A 20,213-nucleotide genomic window follows, 5' to 3' on the forward strand; every position below is an offset into this window, starting at 1 on the left:
TAAATAAATTAGAATTATTTTTAGAATATAATTGATTATTTTATACAACAGGACTCTGATTTAACAAACCTAAAGTACACATCACAGTAATGTTTTTTAGATCACTTTAAAAAAATTATATATAAAATAAAATACTCATGCTTCAGTCAGGGAGTCAATTGTAAACAAGTGCCTCTGAATTATTCGAAGTGAGCGAATCTGATTCAAACCGCTAACTCTAGAGCGGATTTAAGACTGTTCTGTGAATCTCGGAGAACAAAATCAGTTATTTGTTCACAAGAATCGATATACGAGTCATTTGTTTTGGACATCAATGCTTGCAACCTTTTAAGTTTTCTCGACTATCGCCAACAGTTACAAGACTTTAAATTATTGTAACATTATTGAGTCCTGTTGCCACCTTTCTTCATCTCAATTTGGTAAAACCGTGAAAACGGATAACATATGCCACTTCTCTAAGAATGAACTGAATCATTGGACTATTATTCATCAGCCACTTTACAAAGTATTTTGAGTAACAGATTAGCACTTAGCAGTCTTAACTCTCTCTTCCTTCAACAGAACCAGATCTAGGGTCAGGAGATGGCTTCTTTGGCACACCATCTCCCGATGTCTACCGGATTAAGAGGGCAAGAATGTCATCTTTGCGGGTCAACTCTCCCTTAATCACTGCTGAGACCAAGGTTCGAGGGAAGTAGTCTGCATATTCCAAAGAGTGAAGCCATCCTTTCCATATCAATTCCGATATCTGTAAATCAGCTGAGCTGGCAACAACTACACAGGTCCTAAACATATTACAGATCCAACCGCCTTGGAGTATTCCAGTTAATCCAGAAGGGGGGAGACACCTCAGGGAAGACCATATGGTGCTGTATAAATTAACCACCTCTAATGGGACTCCACAGGTTCCAAGCACCTCTCCTCTGGCAAATAATTGTGGTTTGCCATCATGTTGTGTCACTCTTATGACATAATGAACACAAGCAGTCTCAGAAGGAATTTATCAACCTATTGTTTGATACTCGATTCACATGAAAAAAAGGAAACATGTTTTAGAATACGATATAGAGGAACGGTATTGGTGCTTGTACAAAACGGCATAAATGGTGGAGATGAAGAACGGAGAGCATCAAACCATATTATTATTCTTTCCAGCTGCTGTTAGGAGCTCATAGTGACTTCAAGGGATCGTTCACTTTGAAATTAAATCTTGATATGTTTTAGCTTACATCAAGGGCATCCAAGATGTAGGTGTCTTTGTTTCCACAGCATTTTCAATTTTGACATTTTTTGGTCAAACCGTTATTGTCTGTCAGTCCTATAATGCAGTTTTAGGGGGTCCACCTCAAAGAGCATGCACAGAGAAGTCAAAATTAAACATGATTTAATGACTCGTAAATGTAAGTATACATTGATGGCCCAAGACATGAAACAAGCGGTTTGTGTGAGAAAACGAACAGTATTTATATCGTCTTTACCTCTTGTTAACAGCCGTCAAACTGATCTGAATCAGATGTCCAACTGAACCGTCTCCAGACGTTACGCCGGAAGTGATCTCTCACGCATCTACGTCATTCATTGTTTACACGGAGATTTCGGAAGTATTACCGTATATCTAAATATGTTTAGTGAAAGGTAAAACTTCCAAAATCTCCGTGTAAACAATGAGTGACGTAGATGCGCGAGAGATCACTTCCGGCGCAACATCTGGAGACGGTTCAGTTGCACCAGAGAAAGTAGACGGGCTTTGGTTGCACACTTAAAAGTTGTTTGCCAACCGCCAATAAAAGAAAAGGAAGAAGAAGAAGAAGACGGTTCAGTTGGACATCTGATTCAGATCAGTTCGACGGCTGTTAACAAGAGGTAAAAACTATATGACTACTGTTTAGTTTCTTAGGCCATCAGTGTGATCATTAAATCATGTTTAATTTTGACTTCTCTGTGCATGCTCTTTGAGGTGGACCCCCTAAAACTGCATTATAGGACTGACAGACAACAACGGTTTGACCAAAAAATGTCAAAATTGAAAAAGCTGTGGAAACAAAGACATCTACATCTTGGATGCCCTTGAGGTAAGCTAAAACATATCAAAAATTAATTTCAAAGTGAACTATCCCTTTCAGCAAATGTACTGTAATGAGGAAAATGCACGTAACGATTCTGCTATTCAGCCAAACACCACACTTTCCCCAATGATAAAAACTGATTTCATATTCTGTTGCTTGGATTAAATGCACTATGTAGATAGATTAGAGAATCACCTTGTTCTTCAAAGAGAAAGGACAATTGAAGGACATAAACATGTATAAACTTTAATAGACAATTTAGTTGAAATAGAAAATGGCTTTGGTTTCCTCTCCCTTTCGAAGCTGTAACCAGATTTGAATTAGTGAAAACGAATCGTTTCAATGGTTTTAAAATTGTTTTGTTAAAGCATGAGTTTAAGTGGTTCTGAATTCAATTTTAGGATTCTCCTCTAGTTTAGGATAATTATTAAGTAACCCTAAAAAATGTTTTTGCCATTGTGTGAGCTAGAGTTCCATAAACTAAATAAGATCTAACTGGAGCACAAGGGGAAGTGGGAAAACTACTCGTATAACTTGAATTCTGTTTTTGTGTTCCATGCATGTCTTTCCATCAGTTACATGCACATGCATAGGACTGGTTTCCTTCGTCAATGCTTTTCCATGTCTTTGTATTCCTATATAAATATTGTTGTATTAATTATTTATAGATGATTATTAGCGATTGATGTTTTTCTTATTCTGTATACCAATTCATGTAACGTCACCTGTATTTTTTTCATTTCTAGCCTCGTGTGAATTTGTCTTGCCAGCGTGCAAAGTCTTACTTCGGTGTTAAAATCAAAATAAACTTTGTTGTGTTTCTTTTTTAAGACAATTCACGTTCTTATCATACTTAGTATTTCCTGAATATTTGACAATATTTTAATAAAGAACAATCTGCAGCCCAAAAAAATAAAAAAACGTGACTAAAATAGGGCTTAAATACTGACATATGCACATGACTCTCTTGGCCCGACATTCTAATAATGTGGATTTAATGACACCGTGTCCGTGTAGAGGTTTCTTGGAACGTCCATGTCTCAACCACTGGGACAAATTGAGAGTATGGGTTTATATCATAAAAGCTGCCAAAACCATAACATAAATAACAAACCACAAATAATTCACTAGATTTTTTTTCTTGCACATCCAAAAGTTATGAAGTTGTAAAAACAAAGTAACAGTTCACCCTGAAGTCCGATGCTTCGCCTAAGTAATGGAATTACACTAGAGTGATGCTATAGGACAGCTTCAATTTGAAGCAGTCTCTCTGAGCTATGACGATGATGGCTTCTTCCCTTTAGAGATGACCACAGCCTCCTCCCCAATCTGATCATCAATAAGCAAAGAGATCGCTCCATCCAACTGCCCTGTAGCGGCCAGAGCCACAACAGCTTTCTCTGTGGGGAAGCCCATCTTCTCCAGCTGTTGCAACCTGAATGTACAGGAGATTAGATGCACAGCATGAACTTAAGCATTTAAGATATCTCTATAGATGAAAAAACACTAATTCACACTATGAACTGACCTTAATGAGGACACTGAGGACTTGGGTACTTCCACTTTGTCCGCTTCACCTTCTGGTGCATCGTGGAGTGATGCTAATATCCCTGCTCTCAGCATCTGCTCCTCTAACAACTGTGAATCTGTTGCCAACAAAGGCTCCTGATGCCACTCTGACACAGAATGTTGCCATGCCGAATGATCCTCCAACTGGGATCTACTGGTTGAAGGCTCTGGTCTATTACATAATAATAAAAACATAGTTTGTTAGTTATTCTAGTTGCATGACATGATTTCATGATTGAATTGAAGAATGAGGCATTTATATAGCACTGTCATATGTACTACTGTACACCCAAAGCATTTTACAACCATATCAATGGGAAATATTGGCAGAAACTAACCTTATTGAGGTGTTGTGGTAAACTGGCAGGTATGGATGAGAGGTAACAGGGATGTAGGCCCATTTTGGCAAGCAGGAACATGCACCCAGTCTCTCTATTTGCTCCAGTATTTCAATAAACTCATTATTGTCTGTATAATATATTAAGGGCATTGTTTTATTAAGGCAATAAATATCACAAAATGATATTAGTGTAACACAGATCTAAACCAGGAAACCTCAAACATCCAAGGGGGCTGCAGGGTGATATAAAATTATCTAAATTAAAATGATTATATATATATATTTACTCAACCTCATGTTTTTCTAAACCTTGAACACAAAAGAATATCATTTGAAGAATGTGGTAACTAAACAGTTTTGGTTTCGGTTCCCACTGAATTAAAGCTTGATAAAACAACGTTCTTCAAAATGTCTTCTTTTGTGTTGCAAACATACATGAAAAGAGGTTTGGAATGACACAAGGGTGAGTAAATGATGAAATATATTTGACTGTTAGGTGGACTATCAGTTTAACCAAACTTTCTGTTAACAAAAAAGTTTGAAAACAGGCAGCTTTGTCATAATACAGCAGAACGCTGGAAATATTTTATATCGGAAATATCCTATATTAGGGAGAAAAGCATCTGGGGGGCCTTAAAGTCAAAAAGGATGAGAAGAACTGGTTTAAAGGATACAGTTGAGTCCCAGACAAATGGCATAAAAATGCAGCAGTCCTGGAGCACTGGGAAGCAGAAAGAGGTCGAGGAGCAAGAAGAGCCAAGGCAAGAACCAGACAGGAACAAAGCGCAGGACCCGTCTCTGCTTCACTTGCCGACACTGAGCTGTGAGCAGGGCAAGGTGGGTGGCTGAGTATCCACTAACCCTGCTGGCTTCATCCCCGGTAACAAAGAGAAAAAGGCCATAGATAGGAGGAAGAAGCACAGTGGAGATAAAAGAGAGAGCTAGGAAGACAAAAGTGCCCCATCTTCTCTCCTGACAGGGCCCGATCCACAGCAGCAGGGTGATGTTGTAGAGAAATGAGGTCAACTCTTCATTACTGAAGGCGTAGAAGATAAAGTCTGCAATGAACAAGAAACATTAGAAACTGAACGCCTTCCATGTAAACCACAGTCTTTATACATTCGCGTATTGCTTACCATAAAATCCAGGAAATTCCCCACCTGGTCCTAAACTTAGGCTGGCGTGAATACCACAGAGCCAAGTCAATAAAATGAATATGACTATTACAAATGTTCCACTACAATATCCTGGCCGGTTTGATCCAAACCACATCCATGCTGAAAAAAGATGATCGAGCATTGTAAACTGAAAAACCCATCACCTGATGGGTTTCTATCATTACAAGTATCTATTTAGATTTGAGCTTAGGGCAGGTGTATCATGTAACGTTATCCAGTTGAACTTAATTGTCAGTTTACGACGCTCACGCTAGCATCTTGAGGTCTGTTTTACAAATACTTCAACGAACGAGTGTACGTACGATGTGCACAAATATATAAATATATTTTTAAACAACTTTTAAATAATAAACAAATAAGACCAAGCTACACCCATACCAATGTCATTCGCCAGCCCTTTTATTTTGACAGCGAATAACTTCCTCTTTCGGACAAGCGCATTTGTGGGAGTCTCCGAATATGTTTTAAGGGATTCATATTTATAGAATAATATGTTAATCTATATACAACTGTTTAATATATTTTAATAATTGTTTGACTCAACTGTAAAGAATATCAGGCAAATTTCATGATAACAATTAAAAACAGATTTATACCTGCCACCCTCTACAATCGGTGTGTTGGTACGTTCCATTTGGTTTCACGCACGCGCACACGTTGCGGATGCTCAGTTCCCCGCACAACGCATACTGTTCTCCAACGGGAAGATGGCGTCAGTCACGAGTGAGTGTATTTTTCCTCTTTTCTTGCTTTAAATGTATTGTATTTCAGTACTTTGTTACTGAAATCCTCGCAACTTAAGTAGATTTCCACAAATGAATTGGAATTTGAGATTGTTTTTTGGATAACCAACATTCCTCGAGCATGCGGCCTAAAGTTTGTTTTTTTGGGTCATGGCGGTCGTTTGAAGCTAGCGGATCGAAAACGCGAATCAACCGGTTTTTAAACTTAGTTTATAGTATGATAAGAGCCTAAATCCCTTATAACGTCAATTTATATTCATATTAACTTGTCTTCTTGTTCTTTAAATGCTTATATGAGCTCGTTGTTTCGTGCGTCGTAAACCGTAGCAGGCGTGGTTTAAAAACAGCGGGATTGAGAGAGGAGCCAACATGGCGAACATAATGTTTAGTTTTGTTGTTTGCAATATTGTTTTTCTAAGTAATTCGAAATTAACTGACACCCGAGATTTGGTTTCTTGCAAGTCTTGTTTTTGATGCATTTTTTTCGTCGTTAAGAAAGTTAAAAAGCTAAAATGTAAACGTTCAAATGCACAATTTTCTAAAAAATGTACCACACGTTTTCTAAACCAAAATGTAAACTTGTTCAATCAGTGTCAAGGATTCCTGTTTCTTTTGAATATTTTAATATTTCAAAGTCAAACAACCAACCCTGCCTTGTTGATAGGCCTAAGCTTTGTTCTAAATGAGTGTCTAAAATTCAGCGGTAGCAGTAACACGTTACTCCCTTTTGTTTGTTTGCTTGGATAGTTCACTCATAAATGGAAATTTTCGCAATTTACTCATCCAAGTTATTCCAAACCAGTACGATTTGCTATTCCTTTCTTATGCTGAACACAAAAGATATTCTGAAGAATGTGGGTTACCAAGCAGTTTATGGACCCCCATTGACTTCCACTGTATGGAAAATACTATAGAAGTAGGTATGTGGACAAAAAATTAAAACTCAACAAATAGACAAATGGATAGCATATGTGGAAAGACCTGGGTACCCCGTTTACAAAAAAAAAAAAAAAAGGTAAATATGTCAAGTATGAAGAAAGTTACAACATTTTATATTTCAGTAATCAGCACCTATTTTTGTCTCATTTCTAAGGTGAAAACAATAGAATTTAGTGTGACCGAAAACAAGTTGTTTTTTCACAAAAATGCTCATAACTTTCTCAATATTCAAGATATCTTAATGAAATTTTCTGTGGAGATGGGTTTCATATAGTTATTTGGATCTAACGTGGGTTTCATGTAGTTATTTGGATCAATACTTGATTTTAACACACGTAAAGACTGATTTGGCCTATCTTTTATAGTATTTTTCTGATGAGCAGTTGTTGAAAATACAAATAATTGAATGGAAAACAACAATTCAAGGAAAATTATATATCCTTAATTTAAAAGATGGATTTTGGTTGATTCATGCTATTTCCAGTTGTGTAAGAATATAGAGTTAACAATACTAATGCTGGTGGAGGAAAGAAAGTGGAGGAGACCACACAAATGTTGAGTGTAGCCTACACGACGCGCTGCATTTTGACAGCTTTTCTGCAGGTAACGTTCAGTGGCAGTAGTCAAAAAAAAGAGGGGGAGTTTAAATTGCCACGAAATTTTGTACAGCACACCACAAACATATGTTCTTCATGTCTACCTTCCTCTGGAAAGTGTCCAAAGTGGGTAAAAATAATTTCTTGACAGTTGAATTCTTCCGTATTGTTTGAAATCGTCTTTCAGGAGGAAAATGCAGCCTGACTAGAAAAAACAAATGTGCAGTCGAAAACGCTAACGATGTGATTGGCTAAAAATAATCAAGGATTCCCACAGCAAGTCAATGAAAACAGCGCATTTTAGGAGACCCGCTCAGAGTGATTCGGGAAAATCCGGCACAGAGATTTGGAACACAATGGCGGCCGCTATTTTTTGAAATGTCCACATACCTAATAGAAGTCAACGGAGCCCATCATCTGTTTGGTTACCCACATTCTTCAAAATTACAATTATTTGTGTTAAGTAGAACACAAATTTCATACAGGTTTGGAACAACTTGAGAATAAGTGATGACAGAATTCTATTATTTTGGTGAACAATCATTTCAAGTGGTGCATGCATCTCCCATTGTTAATGAACTATAATAAAATACCAGATGTTATACAGCTGTAACCGTGTTTTCTGTACATCTAACCTTTTCTGGTCATTTATTTCCCTGTAGATTATAGCAGCTACAACCAGGCTGGTGCACAGCAGTCGTAAGTTCTTAATTAAAACACTGTATTATGTATTTGTTATTTAAATAAATAGGCCTAAATCATAATAATCTTGTACACAGGTATGGCTCATACACTGCCCCTCCTTCTCAGAGCTATGGACAAACTGCACAGGTAAGCCTAAAGTCTGATTGGCTCATATCTAAATAGTGTTTATATGTGTAAAAGAAAATTGTTAATTTTTTTTTTTTCTTTTGCAGCAGGGCTATTCCCAACAGGATTATGGCTCTTATGCTCAACCTGCTGCTGCTCCTGAGTCCACCTACAGTCAGGCAGCGCCCTCTGCTGGAGCGTATGCACAACAGCCATATGCATCCTCGTATGGACAAGCGGCTGCAGCAACAACTACGGCGGCGGCGGCAGCAGCGCCAGGTCTGCAGGCAGATCTTATTCACTATTATACAAGTATATTTGTTAGTGATAGTGTTTGGAGCATTACTGTGTTATATCATTAGTATTATATGATTGGTTTATATAAAAAGTAATTAAATGTGTGGTGACGTTTATTTAGGCCTGGACATTCCTGCTTTCTTAAAGGGATACTCCACCGTTTTTTCATATTAAACTGTTCCCTTGACTAAGATGAGTTGATGCATACCTCTCTGTCTCAGTGCGTGTACTCAATCGCTCTGGTGCGTGAGGCACTTTGATTACACTTATCTTAGCCCAGTTCATTCAATAGGGGCCAAGTAGAGAAGCGACCAAACACCTCCACGTTTTCCCTATTTAATTAGTTACATGAGTAAAGTATATTGACCAAGAATGGTGACAAAATAAAACGTTGCACTTTTCTAAGTGTGTAAAGTGGATAACTATAATGTATGGCGGAATATCACAGCAAGTGCTTGAGCCCTTCGACTCGGTATGGTAATATCATCAGTCGTGAAAAGTTCTCTCCCTCTCCAGAGTGATGATATTACTGTCGAGTCCATAGTATATGCGCCAAGTCGAAGTGCTCCCAATCACTTGCTGTGGTATTCCGCCATACATTATAGTTCTACACTTTACACGCTTAAAAAAGTGCAACGTTTTATTTTCTGTCACCATTCTTGGTCGAGTTACACTACTTGTGTAACTGTATTTAAATAGGGAAAACATGGATGTGTTTGGTCGCTTCTCTGCTTGGCCCCTATTGAATGAAGTGGGCTTATTTAAGTGCCATCAAAGTGTCTTGCGATTGACGTGAGGTATGCGTCAACTCATCTTAGTTGAGAGAATAACAGTTTAATATGAAAAAGTGGAGCATCCCTTTAATGCACAGTTCTCTACATTGCCATGCTGTTTATTCAGGTGCACGTAGAAAATGATTCTCACAACTAATGTTAAGTCATTCTCTTTAAGCTGCATATGGAACTGCTCAGCCAGGCACTTATAATCAGCCTGCGCAGAGTTATGGGGCGAGCAGCTACACCAGCTCCACTGCGGCCCCTGCCACGCAGGCCTCCTATGGCTCCCAGCCCGGATACTCAGCCCAGCCAGCCTATTCTGGCTACAACCAGCAGGCTGCTGCCTCCGCTCCTCAGAGGTAACTGGACCAACTCCTAGAGCAGCACATAACAGAATGCTGTTATGGAGCTTCCTGCAGTATCTCCATATGCTGTTCTTACAGCATGGTTCTTAAATTTGAATGCAGTTCCCATGCGGATACCTTTTTGTTTTTCTGTAGAAAAAGAAAGATCAGAGGCTGTTGAAAGGCATCGTTTACCCGGAAATGAAAATTATCGATTACTCGCCCTAGTGTTCTAATGCAGTTTGCTTTTCTAACCACAAATGAGGAAATTAAAAATGTCCCGCTTGCACTAGTCCACTCCTTATGTCAGTGAATGGGGACCAGCATGCTTTAAAAAGATGCAAAAGCATCACAATGTTCCCATGCGGCACTCATAATATAAGTAATTATATTATAATTAATATTTATTGTAATTTCTCAAATTTGACTGTGCAAATAATGCTGTGCAGTAGACCTCTTAATATGAAAAAAAAAATAGTGATGAATATTATGAATTGACAACTTAATTTACAAGCAACATTCCATTCACCCTGTTAGAGGTGATTAGGAACAGCTTAGAGCTTCACACATAATGTAGAATTCCTGTGAAAAACAAGTCTCTTTCAATACAACGTAATCAAATCACTGATCTAGTTTATTTAGATGTTACATTTGGTCTTAGGGAGGAAAGAAGGCACACCGCTATAAAGCAATGCGCTAAAATCGCACGGCCGTGGTTTCCTTCTGTCATTGCAGTAGGCTTGCTTTTGAAATTGCCTTGTGAGTTTTGTGTCATCTGATTTCATTGGCCATTGGTCTTCAGTGCACTACTATGCAAGGTGTGCGTTCATGCGCTTCAGCAGTTCATTCAAGGGGTGTACGATTATATATCGTCTGTAATATTGTAATTGTTGTTTTGACGAGTGTAGCCCATCCCGCACACACCCAGGGAGTGCATGCTTATTCTGAAGTACGTGATTTTAGGCTTTATTTATATTATTTAGTAATAAATATTACGAGTGCAGTTTCTCTAAATATCAGCAAAACTAATGTGAGATTGATTTTTATATAAGTATCTACTGTCACTGAATGCTAGTGTGTAGACATTTTCAATGTTCTTATTTTAATCGCGTATTTTTTTTTTTTTTTTGCCTTGCAGCTATAGTGCAAGCAGCCAGCCGGCCTACAACCAAGGTGCCTATTCTCAGGCTGGAGGTTATTCTCAGCCTCAGGGTGGGTACCAGGCTCAGCAGCCAGGCTATGGACAGCAGCAGCAGAGCAGCTATGGACAGCCACCTCAGCAAGGCCCTCCCGCTGCTTACCCCCCTCAGGGGAACAGTGCATACGCACAACCTCAGTACGGCCAGCAGAGTGCGTCACAGAATGAATACAGCCAGCAAAGTGCATATAGTAAGGGCCAATTTCACTGTTGTGCCACTTTACCCTTGTTTTTTGTTTTGTTTGCTCCTCAGATTAAGTTCATTGGCCAGATACTTTACTGTGTGTGATCTCTTCTGTAGACAGTTACAGTCAGGGTGGAGGCTACTCGGGATCACAGCGGGGTGGATACCCAGAACCGGGCAGAGATGGTTATCGGGGGCGTGGGGGTATGGGCCGCGGAGGCATGGGGTAAGTTCAAGCTTTCTTTATGTAACTAACTGTTCATTGCTTTTCACAGAGCGAAATCAATCGCTGCATGCAGGGTTTGTATTTGCAGGCATCTACAACAGTGGAGGTGTAGTTCATTCAACCATTTGATTTGTAGAGGTTTTTTATGGTATCACAGTGATATTCCTGCAGTTTTATTTTGGTCTCCCGTTTTAGTAGTTATTCCTACGATTCTAGTTTTGAAGATGGGTCACTTAATCCATATGTACTTATTTTAAGACTGAGGGATTTGGGATTTTTATTTCCCCCCCCCCCTTCAGTTTATTGTTCTTTGCCTTTTTCTTTAAACACGGTTATTTCAAGTGTGGCGGCTTATCAAAGATTTGAGGTTATGTTTGGTTGCGAGGTATTTTATTACACATTCAATTTCTTTGTTGCAATAGTGCAAGCTGCCTACTAAATTTACATTTTGGTTTTAACAGGCTGAATGAGGATCTTTGCTGTTGAGTTTGAATGGGGAAAGTAAAAAAAAAAGTCTTAAAGAAATTGGTCGTTAACTGGAATTTTATCTCAGCAGACAGTGGCACACGATTATGGGGTTATCCTTATTTACTGGGTTTTAAATTCTGAATTGAAAGTAATCAAGTTTCAAACAGGTCAGTGTATAAAAGAGTTGGTTCAGCATTGGGAAAATGGATATTTTAAAGAAAATGGAGTAACCTTTGGATATTTAATGGGCGCATACAATGATATCCTTTATGGATAAACGAACTGTTCTTTGAGGCCTTTTCAGGTTTTTTTTTTTTTAAATTCCAAAAAAGGAATCGCTGACTAAAACAAACAAAAAAAAGGAAAATTAACACTTTGAATTTCTTTTCCAATTGAATTGATGTTTCAGGGGACGGTGAGCATGCTACTATACACATTTCTGATATTTAAACTTATACATTTTCATGTACTTAAATATTTTTGTATTTGTGAACTGTTTTCTCATTTCAAAGGTCTTGTTTTAACATTCTTTGTCACATTTATACGCTGCAGGTATCAGAGATCGATGTAAGAACAGCAGTACTTATTCTAAGTACCTTTTTCCATTTCAAAGGCGACAGCTCAAAGAACCATGGGGAACTTTCTTGATTTAGGATTATTTTTTTTTGTTGTTGTTTAGCAAATCTTTAGATTTTTTGTTTTGTCAGCATATTTGAGATTTTTCCTTTCATAATTTGATCATACTTTGTAAACATTTGTCATTTGAACTATATATTTTAATGTGTTTTTTTATTAATTTTTTTTATAAATAGTGTTCAGAGCTGACATTTTATTGGTTTAATTTGGGTTGAAATGGCTAAAGGGATTTTTTTCCAGCTAACAGGATTGCTGTTTTTAAAAATTGTCTCAATCATATTATATTGGTTGCAGCCCAGAACAAAGCTAACTTAATTTACCAAAGGTTTACAAAATTCAATGTATTTCTGGTTTTGTGTGGATATTGTTTTACATTATTGTAACCAAACTGTTAAATGCCATTGAAAGATATTACAGAAGTCATGATGCCCCATTAGTTTGTAAAATACACTGTATATTATTACATGAGGCCCTAGCAAAGTTAGAGGGAGATGTTGTGTTCATTTCCTACTCAAGTCCTATGGTTGGAGACTAAAAGGAATATCGCCTTCATATCTTCATGTTTAGCATCGCTGGAGACAGAGGGGGCTTCAATAAGCCTGGTGGTAAGTTCCTAAAGCGTATTCCATTGGCTAGTCCACTCGAGTTAATGTAGAGGCCATTCACGCCTAATGTGTCCTTAAAAATCTTCCATTTGGTGTGCCACTTTTTTTTTGCCCCAAAAAATAAATGCTGTGTCCTGATGGTTTATATTTGGTGTATATATTTGGATTTCTTCAAAAGTTGAGACGTGTCCTTTGACTGAAGCGTCTTTTTTTTTTTTTTTTTAATTCTGCATTTTATTATTCCCATTTCATTCTGAGAATGTTGTGGTCAAGGGTAATCCTGAAAATGGTCACATCTTTTCAATGAATTTTATATTGTGGGCATTTTTTTTTTCTGGTCTTGACAGGTTGTCAGGTTTGCCTTTTTAAGTTGTGACATTGTATAATAGCATTTCTTTTCTTTTTTCTTTGATCCATGGTATCCCAGGAGCCATGAGAGGTGGAATGGATCGTGACATGGGTATGCATTGTAACCTTTCACAATTCTTGAAATGAGTCAATTCAGCAAGGATGCATTAAATTTATCAAAAGATAAAGACTCTTGCATGATTTTATTGAAACAAGTGGTGTTTGTGTTAAATCAGCTTCTCTCCTACAAATGCACAGGGCATCCAGGAGAGCAGGACTCTGAGAACAGCACCATCTATATCACAGGTCTCACTGAGAATGCCACTTTACCCGAGATGGCCGACTTCTTCAAGCACTGTGGACCAATACGGGTAAGCAGCTGTGTATCTAGATCGGGGATGGGCCACTCTACTCCTGGAGGGACACTGTCCTGCAGAGTTTAGCTCAATCCCAAATCAAACATACCTGAAAAAAACCTTACAAGTTTAAAGGATTGTTTGAAAATTACAGGCAGATGTTTAATGATTGAGCTAAACTCTGTAAGGACTGTCCATCCCTCATTTAAATGGTTTATTCTGAATAATATCAGCTTTTGTCAATTTGTTGCAGCACTCAATTATTTAAAGTCCTTTTTGATATTTTGTTTCTCTCATAGATAAATCGGCGTTTAAATCAACCAGCCATAAACATCTACACGGATAAAGATTCTGGCAAACCAAAGGGAGATGCCACACTGTCATATGAAGAACCTGCTATTGCCAAAGCAGCTGTTGAATACTTCGATGGTTGGTTTTTCTAATTATTTTTAGATACCTCTCAATGTTATTTATATAAACTTGAACTTATACAGACCTTTTTCATATCACCAATTAATGTGTACGTTTTGTTCACATTAGTCTGCCAGTTTCAGTCAATCTCTCATCACATTTTTCTGTTCCTCTTATGACAGGTAAGGAATTCCAGGGCCGGAGGTTAAAGGTCTCTATGGCTCGCCGAAAGCCCATGATGGGGGGTATGAGAGGAATGCCAATGAGAGGTGGCCCTGGGATGGACCGTGGAGGTATAAAACTTTGTCTGTAAATCCTTATAGGTATCCTTCAAGTGGATCCTTCATGTGCTTCTATACTGTGATTAATTTTTGTGCATGCAGGTATGGGAAGAGGAGAGAGAGGTGGTTTCCCCCCTCGTGGTGGCCCTCGGGGTGGAATGGGCTGGAATGGTCCTCCAGGAGGCAACACACAGAAGAGAGCTGGAGACTGGGAATGTCCCAATCCGTGAGTGATGTGCATCTTTAAAGGGATACTTTACCTCTGGGAAGATGAATGTGTATATTTAATATTGGTCATTCATATAGTAGAAATGTGAAATTATTTTTGAAATTGGAAGCATGGTGATTTGAAAATAGTACTGGTTTTCTACTGATGCAAAGCTTAATGCTAAATCCTGAAGTATCCCTTTAAGCAACCAAACTGAGGTCAAATTTGCAATACATGGAACCTGCTGTTTAAGCATAAAAACGTATTTATGCTTAACAGAAATTTAATGTCTGTTTCTGACTTGTTTGCCTCTCAAATCTCGTTACAGTGGATGTGGCAATCAGAACTTCTCCTGGAGAATGGAGTGTAACCAATGTAAAGCTCCAAAACCCGAAGGCCTTGGAGCTCCTCCCTTCCCTATTTCAGGTACACTCAGATTAACAGTCTTCCCCGTCAGCTGTCACTTGTGATGAGATTTGAGTTGTGTAACAGAAAAACGTGATTTGTATAAATGTGTAAGGTGATCGTGGTAGAGGAGGAATGAGGGGCGGCAGGGGAATGGATCGTGGTGGACCAGGAGGCATGCGTGGAGGCTGGGTAGGAGATCGCGGAGGCTTTAGAGGCCGTGGAGGAATGGACAGGGGTGGATTCAGAGGAGGTAGCAGGGGTGGTCCTCCCATGGACCGAGGGGGCAGGAGAGGCATGGGACCACCAGGCAAGATGGATATGAGGTGAGCATCACTTACTGTGAGTATAGCAGGATGAATGTGAAATGCTTTAGTCCTTGTGATGCTTCATATACATACTTTTTCTTTTATTCTTCCAACAGGGATCACCGTCAGGAGCGCAGAGACAGACCCTACTGAGTTAATGCGTCAAGCATAGAGGAAAACAATTTTAAAAGTCCTTTTTATTTATGATTCCATATTTATATGGTTATCTTTTTTTTTTTTTGCTTTTCTTATTTTTAATTTCAGTACAACAGTGGTTTTAGTTAAACCTTTTGGTTGCTTTTTTTTGTATGCTATAATGGTCCCCCAGCCTTTTTAAAATACTCAGTTGCCCTGTAGTCACCTTTTTTTGGTGATGTCTGTCTTACATGTCTCTCTATGTAACTATGTACTTTGATCAATTTTTTTAAAAATAAACTTTTCCACCTCCGGTTGTTTTGCCATGTTTTGGGATCCCTTTTTTTCATATTGGGGTTTGTGTGTACTTAAGTTGCCTGCAATTAAAAATCTTTATGCATGCGATCTATTCATGTCTTTAATGAATTCATTACCTTGTGTTGCTCTGTGCTTAAACCCCTGAAGCTATTCTTAAAGAACGCTTCAAAACGGCAAGATCTGTAGCTGTTGTGCAAATTGTAATAACTTGCACTAGACCCACATGACTGGGTGCAATTCAGACTTTAGCCATTAGGCGTCTCATTTGTTCTAGTTTCACAAGTTTTCAGGCCTACCATGTACATGAGAGATTTATCTGATGAGTACGAACATAGATCGTGTTAATTTGGCGTTGATTACAAATTACAATGATACCAGCCTCCATTACAGCGTCTTGATAAATTTTAAGTGGATTTAAACGTTGCTGGTTTGAGCACTGGTAACCCCCTCCACCCATTTTATAGTCTATATGCATACATTTTTCAGAAGTATGTGCTGTTACTGTAGTGTCAAAGTTAATTATTAGAGGAATATAAACATTAAGCTGTCCAATCCTAGTTGTACGGAATATTACCATTAAAACAATTGCGAGCAATACTAGTTTGTTTTCTCTTCTGGCTTTTAAAGGTTTTATAAAATGAAACTATTGTCACCTGTAAAGCTTGGGACTGTTAAATTTTTTTTACAAGAACCTTCTTGAAACATTTCTCTTGTTAATTGAAGTGTTGGCAGGAGCTGACAGGATGACTTCTTTTGCAAGAAGTCTCTTAAGTTTATACCAACTTAAGAGACTTCTTGCAAAATCCGTAAGTTCATTAAATCATGCTCAAATTGAATTGAGCAAAGATAATTCTCATTCATAAACTTAATGCATAGAATGGCATAATCGCACTTCACTGTGTGACTGACTGACACCCTTTTTAATGAACATCTGAGAGCCAAATGCTCACTTGCTGGAGAGATGTGGAATGAACTGGTTTTGTGTGTGTTCACAGAAAAGCTGATTCATCCAGGCCTTGAAGAATGATCTCATTCCTTCTCTTGCTGTGTGTCCTCCCCTCCGTCTAGCTCTCTTAAAGGAACAACCAACGAATTTCAAATCAAAACAAGGGCCTCCTTTTGGCTGCGGCTGCTGTTGGAATAATGACACACTGTAGTGGTCCGGCCTGAGCCATTGAAGAGCACGCTGCCTGACTTCAACTACAAGAGCAGGAAGTAAAACAAAGGGATAGAAAAACATTACCATTTAGTAGGATCTCTGATGCTAATTATGTCATGGGATCATGCAGATGAGAAAGTTTGGAGAAAAGCTGAACAATGTGTAAAAGGCAGTTGTAATGTCTTATATTGTTGGTCTGTTCTCTGTTGTTAAATTTAGAAGAAAGTGGGAGTGATTTAAATCTGCAGTTGGCATGATTTGTGACTTACGGCTAAAACATCCAAGCAAAAGTGACTCTGAATGACATTTGAGTCTTCCATTTCTGATCCACTAGCATTACCATTAGGCTACTTCACAATATATTAAGGAGACACATTCAACATGACATTTAGATGCTTCTATTTCAAATACTACTGCTCTAAACTTTATTTTGCCTTCTCATTTGCAGCTGCACTAGTTTGACTTTGGCTTGTCTGGTAGGCTAGTTGTTAAGAGTTGAGTTTCTGAAGACAGCCTTTCAGTTGTCCTACAGTTATTGAACTGATTGTTTAAAGGAGACAAATGAACTCTGATTAACATCATGATGATGTCTGTCTTTTGTCTGACTATTCAGAGTGGTCCCTTTCATTTGCTGATGACCAAGACCATTGGCAGAGAAGTGTGTGAGTGAGCCTGGACTAAAGGTTTGGAGCCAAACAAGAACAGAGCTTGTTGCATAGCCACATTCATTTAATTTGACAGCCTTGAATAAAGTTGGGCAAGAAACACTGACGTTCTTGAGCAATGGAGCAAAAATGCTTAGTATTTCTTATTTTTGTTTGAGGAGAAATATATTTCTTTAACATGAGCAAGATTGCGGTATTGCGTTTTTTATGAAGTTTATAACACCAAATTACACGTATGTCATCACAAATATTTGATCAATTGCAGTTCTTTTTATACGGCAAACATACCGGCGCTACTTGCTCGCCTCCAAGATTGTTCCGCGATGTGAATCGCCAGTTTGTGCTTCTTGCGAATTTAAAGGCACTAGGCTACCACTACCAAATCATGACTAAATTGGTCACAGGTGTCTTCAGTATTCATTTAAATATATATGGAAAGCATATAAAATGTTTGTGCGCAGACTAGAAGTTGAGTTAAAGCAACAAAATGAAAATGTTGGTCGGAGGAACAACGAAAAGGTAAAGTTAGTAACGTAACGTTAGAGGCTAACATTAACTGAAGCTAAATGTGTTTGCTAACTTTCACCGTAAAAACTAATTGAATTGCTGTTAGAAATATATATTGTAATAATAATGCTGTGTTCGTCTTGTTGCTAGACCGATTGTTTTCAACATGATTTGACTATTTTTCTTAGTGGAGGCTTAAGCTAATAAGCGGTGCGTGCATATTATTTAATGTAGTATTTTAACAAATCAGTGTTTAATTCAGTAGTAGTGTAAATACGCGGGAAAATGCACAGCCAATCAGTCCTCATGGCACTGTCTGACTGTAGTCTACTCTAGATAATCCTTACATTGTCATAATTCGGCACTGCATTTCATATAGACAATCACTTGAAGGTATGCGTTGATTACATCACATAGTTTGCGTTCACGCTTCTAATCAGCGCGTGCAAACAGATTACATGATCAACGTCGCACTAATTAAACCCAGTCTACTGTTTACAAGAAGCAATCACAGAATGCCCACTGTTCCCATCAACGAACATGCAAATTGGAGACAAATAAGCAAAGCTTTTGCGTATAATCTCCAATTTGCATGATGGGAACAGTGGGCATTCTGTTAACATCCTTGTTTCTTATTTCGCTTGACTTTCTGTCAGCAGAACAGTAACCGTTACCGTAGCTATTTGAATAAAAATGATCGGTAATTTCAACCGAATGTCAGATGCAAATAAACGCTTTGGACGTTATAGTATTGGCCTGTGCTGCTGAGCAATTGAAATAGAGGAGCTGCATCATGGGAATAAATTTGCTGTTGATCCTCTAATGAGATGGAACTCCATGTATTATAAGCCACTGCAGCTCAGCGCGTTGTTGTGCTGGAGGCGGCGCATAGGACGGTCGGATCTTTTCCAACTGACGAGGATTATTATTAAACTACCCCAGTTGACCGGGGCAGCCTTCCTGCCTCAATCGGCCATGCGTCCTCTGAATTGGTGTGACCGAATGAATACACGAGGCGTTGCGGAGCGCTGTTAGCCAATGCGGATGCTTCTAACACACGCTAAAGCGCGTCGAATGGGATAGTATGTCGTCGAGCTGTCATGTAACGTACTGATAATTGTCATGTTTCTGTTTCGGTCTGGACTTCCATAGGGGAATGAGTAATCGCGATGTGGTCATTGAAGGAGGCGGGTATCTCACAGACATCCGGAATCCATCGCGGAATCCCACAGCTGCACCGCGGAGCTGCGAGTCAAAGCGGCCCGCTTTAGGAGCTCCTATCGCGCGTCGTTATGCCATTCCCAACGCTGTTTGTGGAGGATTACTGTATGAGACAGCCGTGCGTCATTTCGTGCCTTGATTGATACATTTTCCCATAATATGGCCGATCAGAGCAACATTCAGTCAGCCGCCTCCAAGAGCATCAGGCCGTTCAAATCCAGCGAGGAATACCTGTATGCCATGAAGGAGGATTTGGCTGAATGGCTGAACACGCTTTACGAGCTGGACATCACGGCGGACACTTTTATGGAGGGTCTGGAGACCGGCTGCGCGCTCTGCCGGCATGCCAACAACGTGAACCGCGCCGCCCACGAATTCAAGGCGAATTACCCAGATGCGGCGCTTCCTTTCCGGATCCCCAGCAAGGACGTGGTCTTCCAGTCGAGGAACGTCATTCCGGGATCGTTTTTGGCCAGAGACAACGTGTCGAACTTCATCGGCTGGTGCAGGCAGGAGCTCTGGATCAAAGATGTGCTCATGTTCGAGACCAACGACCTGGTGGAGAGGTGCAACGAGAAGAACTTCGTGCTGTGCCTGCTGGAGGTGGCTCGCCGGGGGGCCAAATTCGGCATGCTGGCCCCTATGTTGATTCAACTCGAGGAGGAGATCGAGGAGGAGATTCGGGACCAGGAGAACCTGACGGAGGCTGTAGGAGAGTCCCAGAGCCCGCCAAGCAGGACGTACACTCGCAAGGAAAGCATCGGCGAGCCAGACCCGGAGCTGTTGGCCCGCTGGCAGCAGCAGCAGAAGAGAGTCCTCCTGGATATGCGCAACCTGGACGAGCTGGTGAGTTTGACAGCTGTCAGCAGCATACTCACTCACGTTCATAATAATTAAAACGGCTGGGTTATTAATC

The 20,213-nt window shown here is 39.3% G+C and overlaps 4 protein-coding genes across 8 annotated transcripts in view; 3 read left to right on the top strand and 1 right to left on the bottom strand.

Annotated features, from left to right (window-relative positions):
* Positions 1 to 1,591, top strand: part of emid1 (EMI domain containing 1) — a 69,907-nt gene extending 68,316 nt beyond the window's left edge. For both annotated transcript variants that reach the window (XM_039659808.2, XM_039659810.2), the window contains one exon: positions 562 to 1,591. In XM_039659808.2, coding sequence (XP_039515742.2) covers positions 562 to 698 — 137 coding nt within the window. In that variant the 3' untranslated portion in view covers positions 699 to 1,591. The remainder of the gene's footprint in view (positions 1 to 561) is intronic.
* A 695-nt stretch (positions 1,592 to 2,286) lies between these two features.
* rhbdd3 (rhomboid domain containing 3) lies at positions 2,287 to 5,565 on the bottom strand. Its single transcript, XM_039658573.2, has 5 exons — positions 5,112 to 5,565; positions 4,650 to 5,033; positions 3,974 to 4,103; positions 3,595 to 3,807; positions 2,287 to 3,501 (listed from the first exon to the last, which is right to left on the bottom strand). The coding sequence occupies exons 1-5, from the start codon at positions 5,272 to 5,274 to the stop codon at positions 3,342 to 3,344; spliced, it is 1,050 nt and encodes a 349-aa protein (XP_039514507.2). The 5' UTR covers positions 5,275 to 5,565; the 3' UTR covers positions 2,287 to 3,341.
* Positions 5,566 to 5,759: 194 nt separating this feature from the next.
* Positions 5,760 to 15,741, top strand: ewsr1b (EWS RNA-binding protein 1b). Of its 4 annotated transcripts, none has more exons than XM_039658572.2 (16): positions 5,760 to 5,876; positions 8,094 to 8,130; positions 8,211 to 8,262; positions 8,352 to 8,520; positions 9,490 to 9,673; positions 10,797 to 11,047; positions 11,158 to 11,266; positions 12,938 to 12,975; positions 13,403 to 13,435; positions 13,582 to 13,694; positions 13,979 to 14,108; positions 14,273 to 14,383; positions 14,474 to 14,597; positions 14,908 to 15,005; positions 15,100 to 15,310; positions 15,409 to 15,741. In XM_039658572.2, exons 1-16 carry the CDS (start codon positions 5,861 to 5,863, stop codon positions 15,443 to 15,445), a joined length of 1,713 nt encoding a protein of 570 aa, XP_039514506.1. In that variant the 5' UTR covers positions 5,760 to 5,860; the 3' UTR covers positions 15,446 to 15,741. The 4 variants fall into 4 exon arrangements, with proteins under 4 accessions (XP_039514506.1, XP_039514502.2, XP_039514503.2 ...); XM_039658571.2 differs by having other exon boundaries at positions 5,783 to 5,876; positions 8,349 to 8,520; XM_039658568.2 differs by lacking the exon at positions 12,938 to 12,975 and having other exon boundaries at positions 8,349 to 8,520.
* A 136-nt stretch (positions 15,742 to 15,877) lies between these two features.
* gas2l1 (growth arrest specific 2 like 1) overlaps positions 15,878 to 20,213 on the top strand; it is a 33,722-nt gene continuing 29,386 nt past the window's right edge. The window contains exons 1-2 of the mRNA XM_039659505.2: positions 15,878 to 17,587; positions 19,229 to 20,143. Coding sequence (XP_039515439.2) covers positions 19,457 to 20,143 — 687 coding nt within the window. The 5' untranslated portion in view covers positions 15,878 to 17,587; positions 19,229 to 19,456. The remainder of the gene's footprint in view (positions 17,588 to 19,228; positions 20,144 to 20,213) is intronic.

Source organism: Pimephales promelas, chromosome 4 (assembly GCF_988280905.1).
Source record: "Pimephales promelas chromosome 4, fPimPro1.hap1.1, whole genome shotgun sequence".
NCBI lineage: Eukaryota > Metazoa > Chordata > Actinopteri > Cypriniformes > Leuciscidae > Pimephales > Pimephales promelas.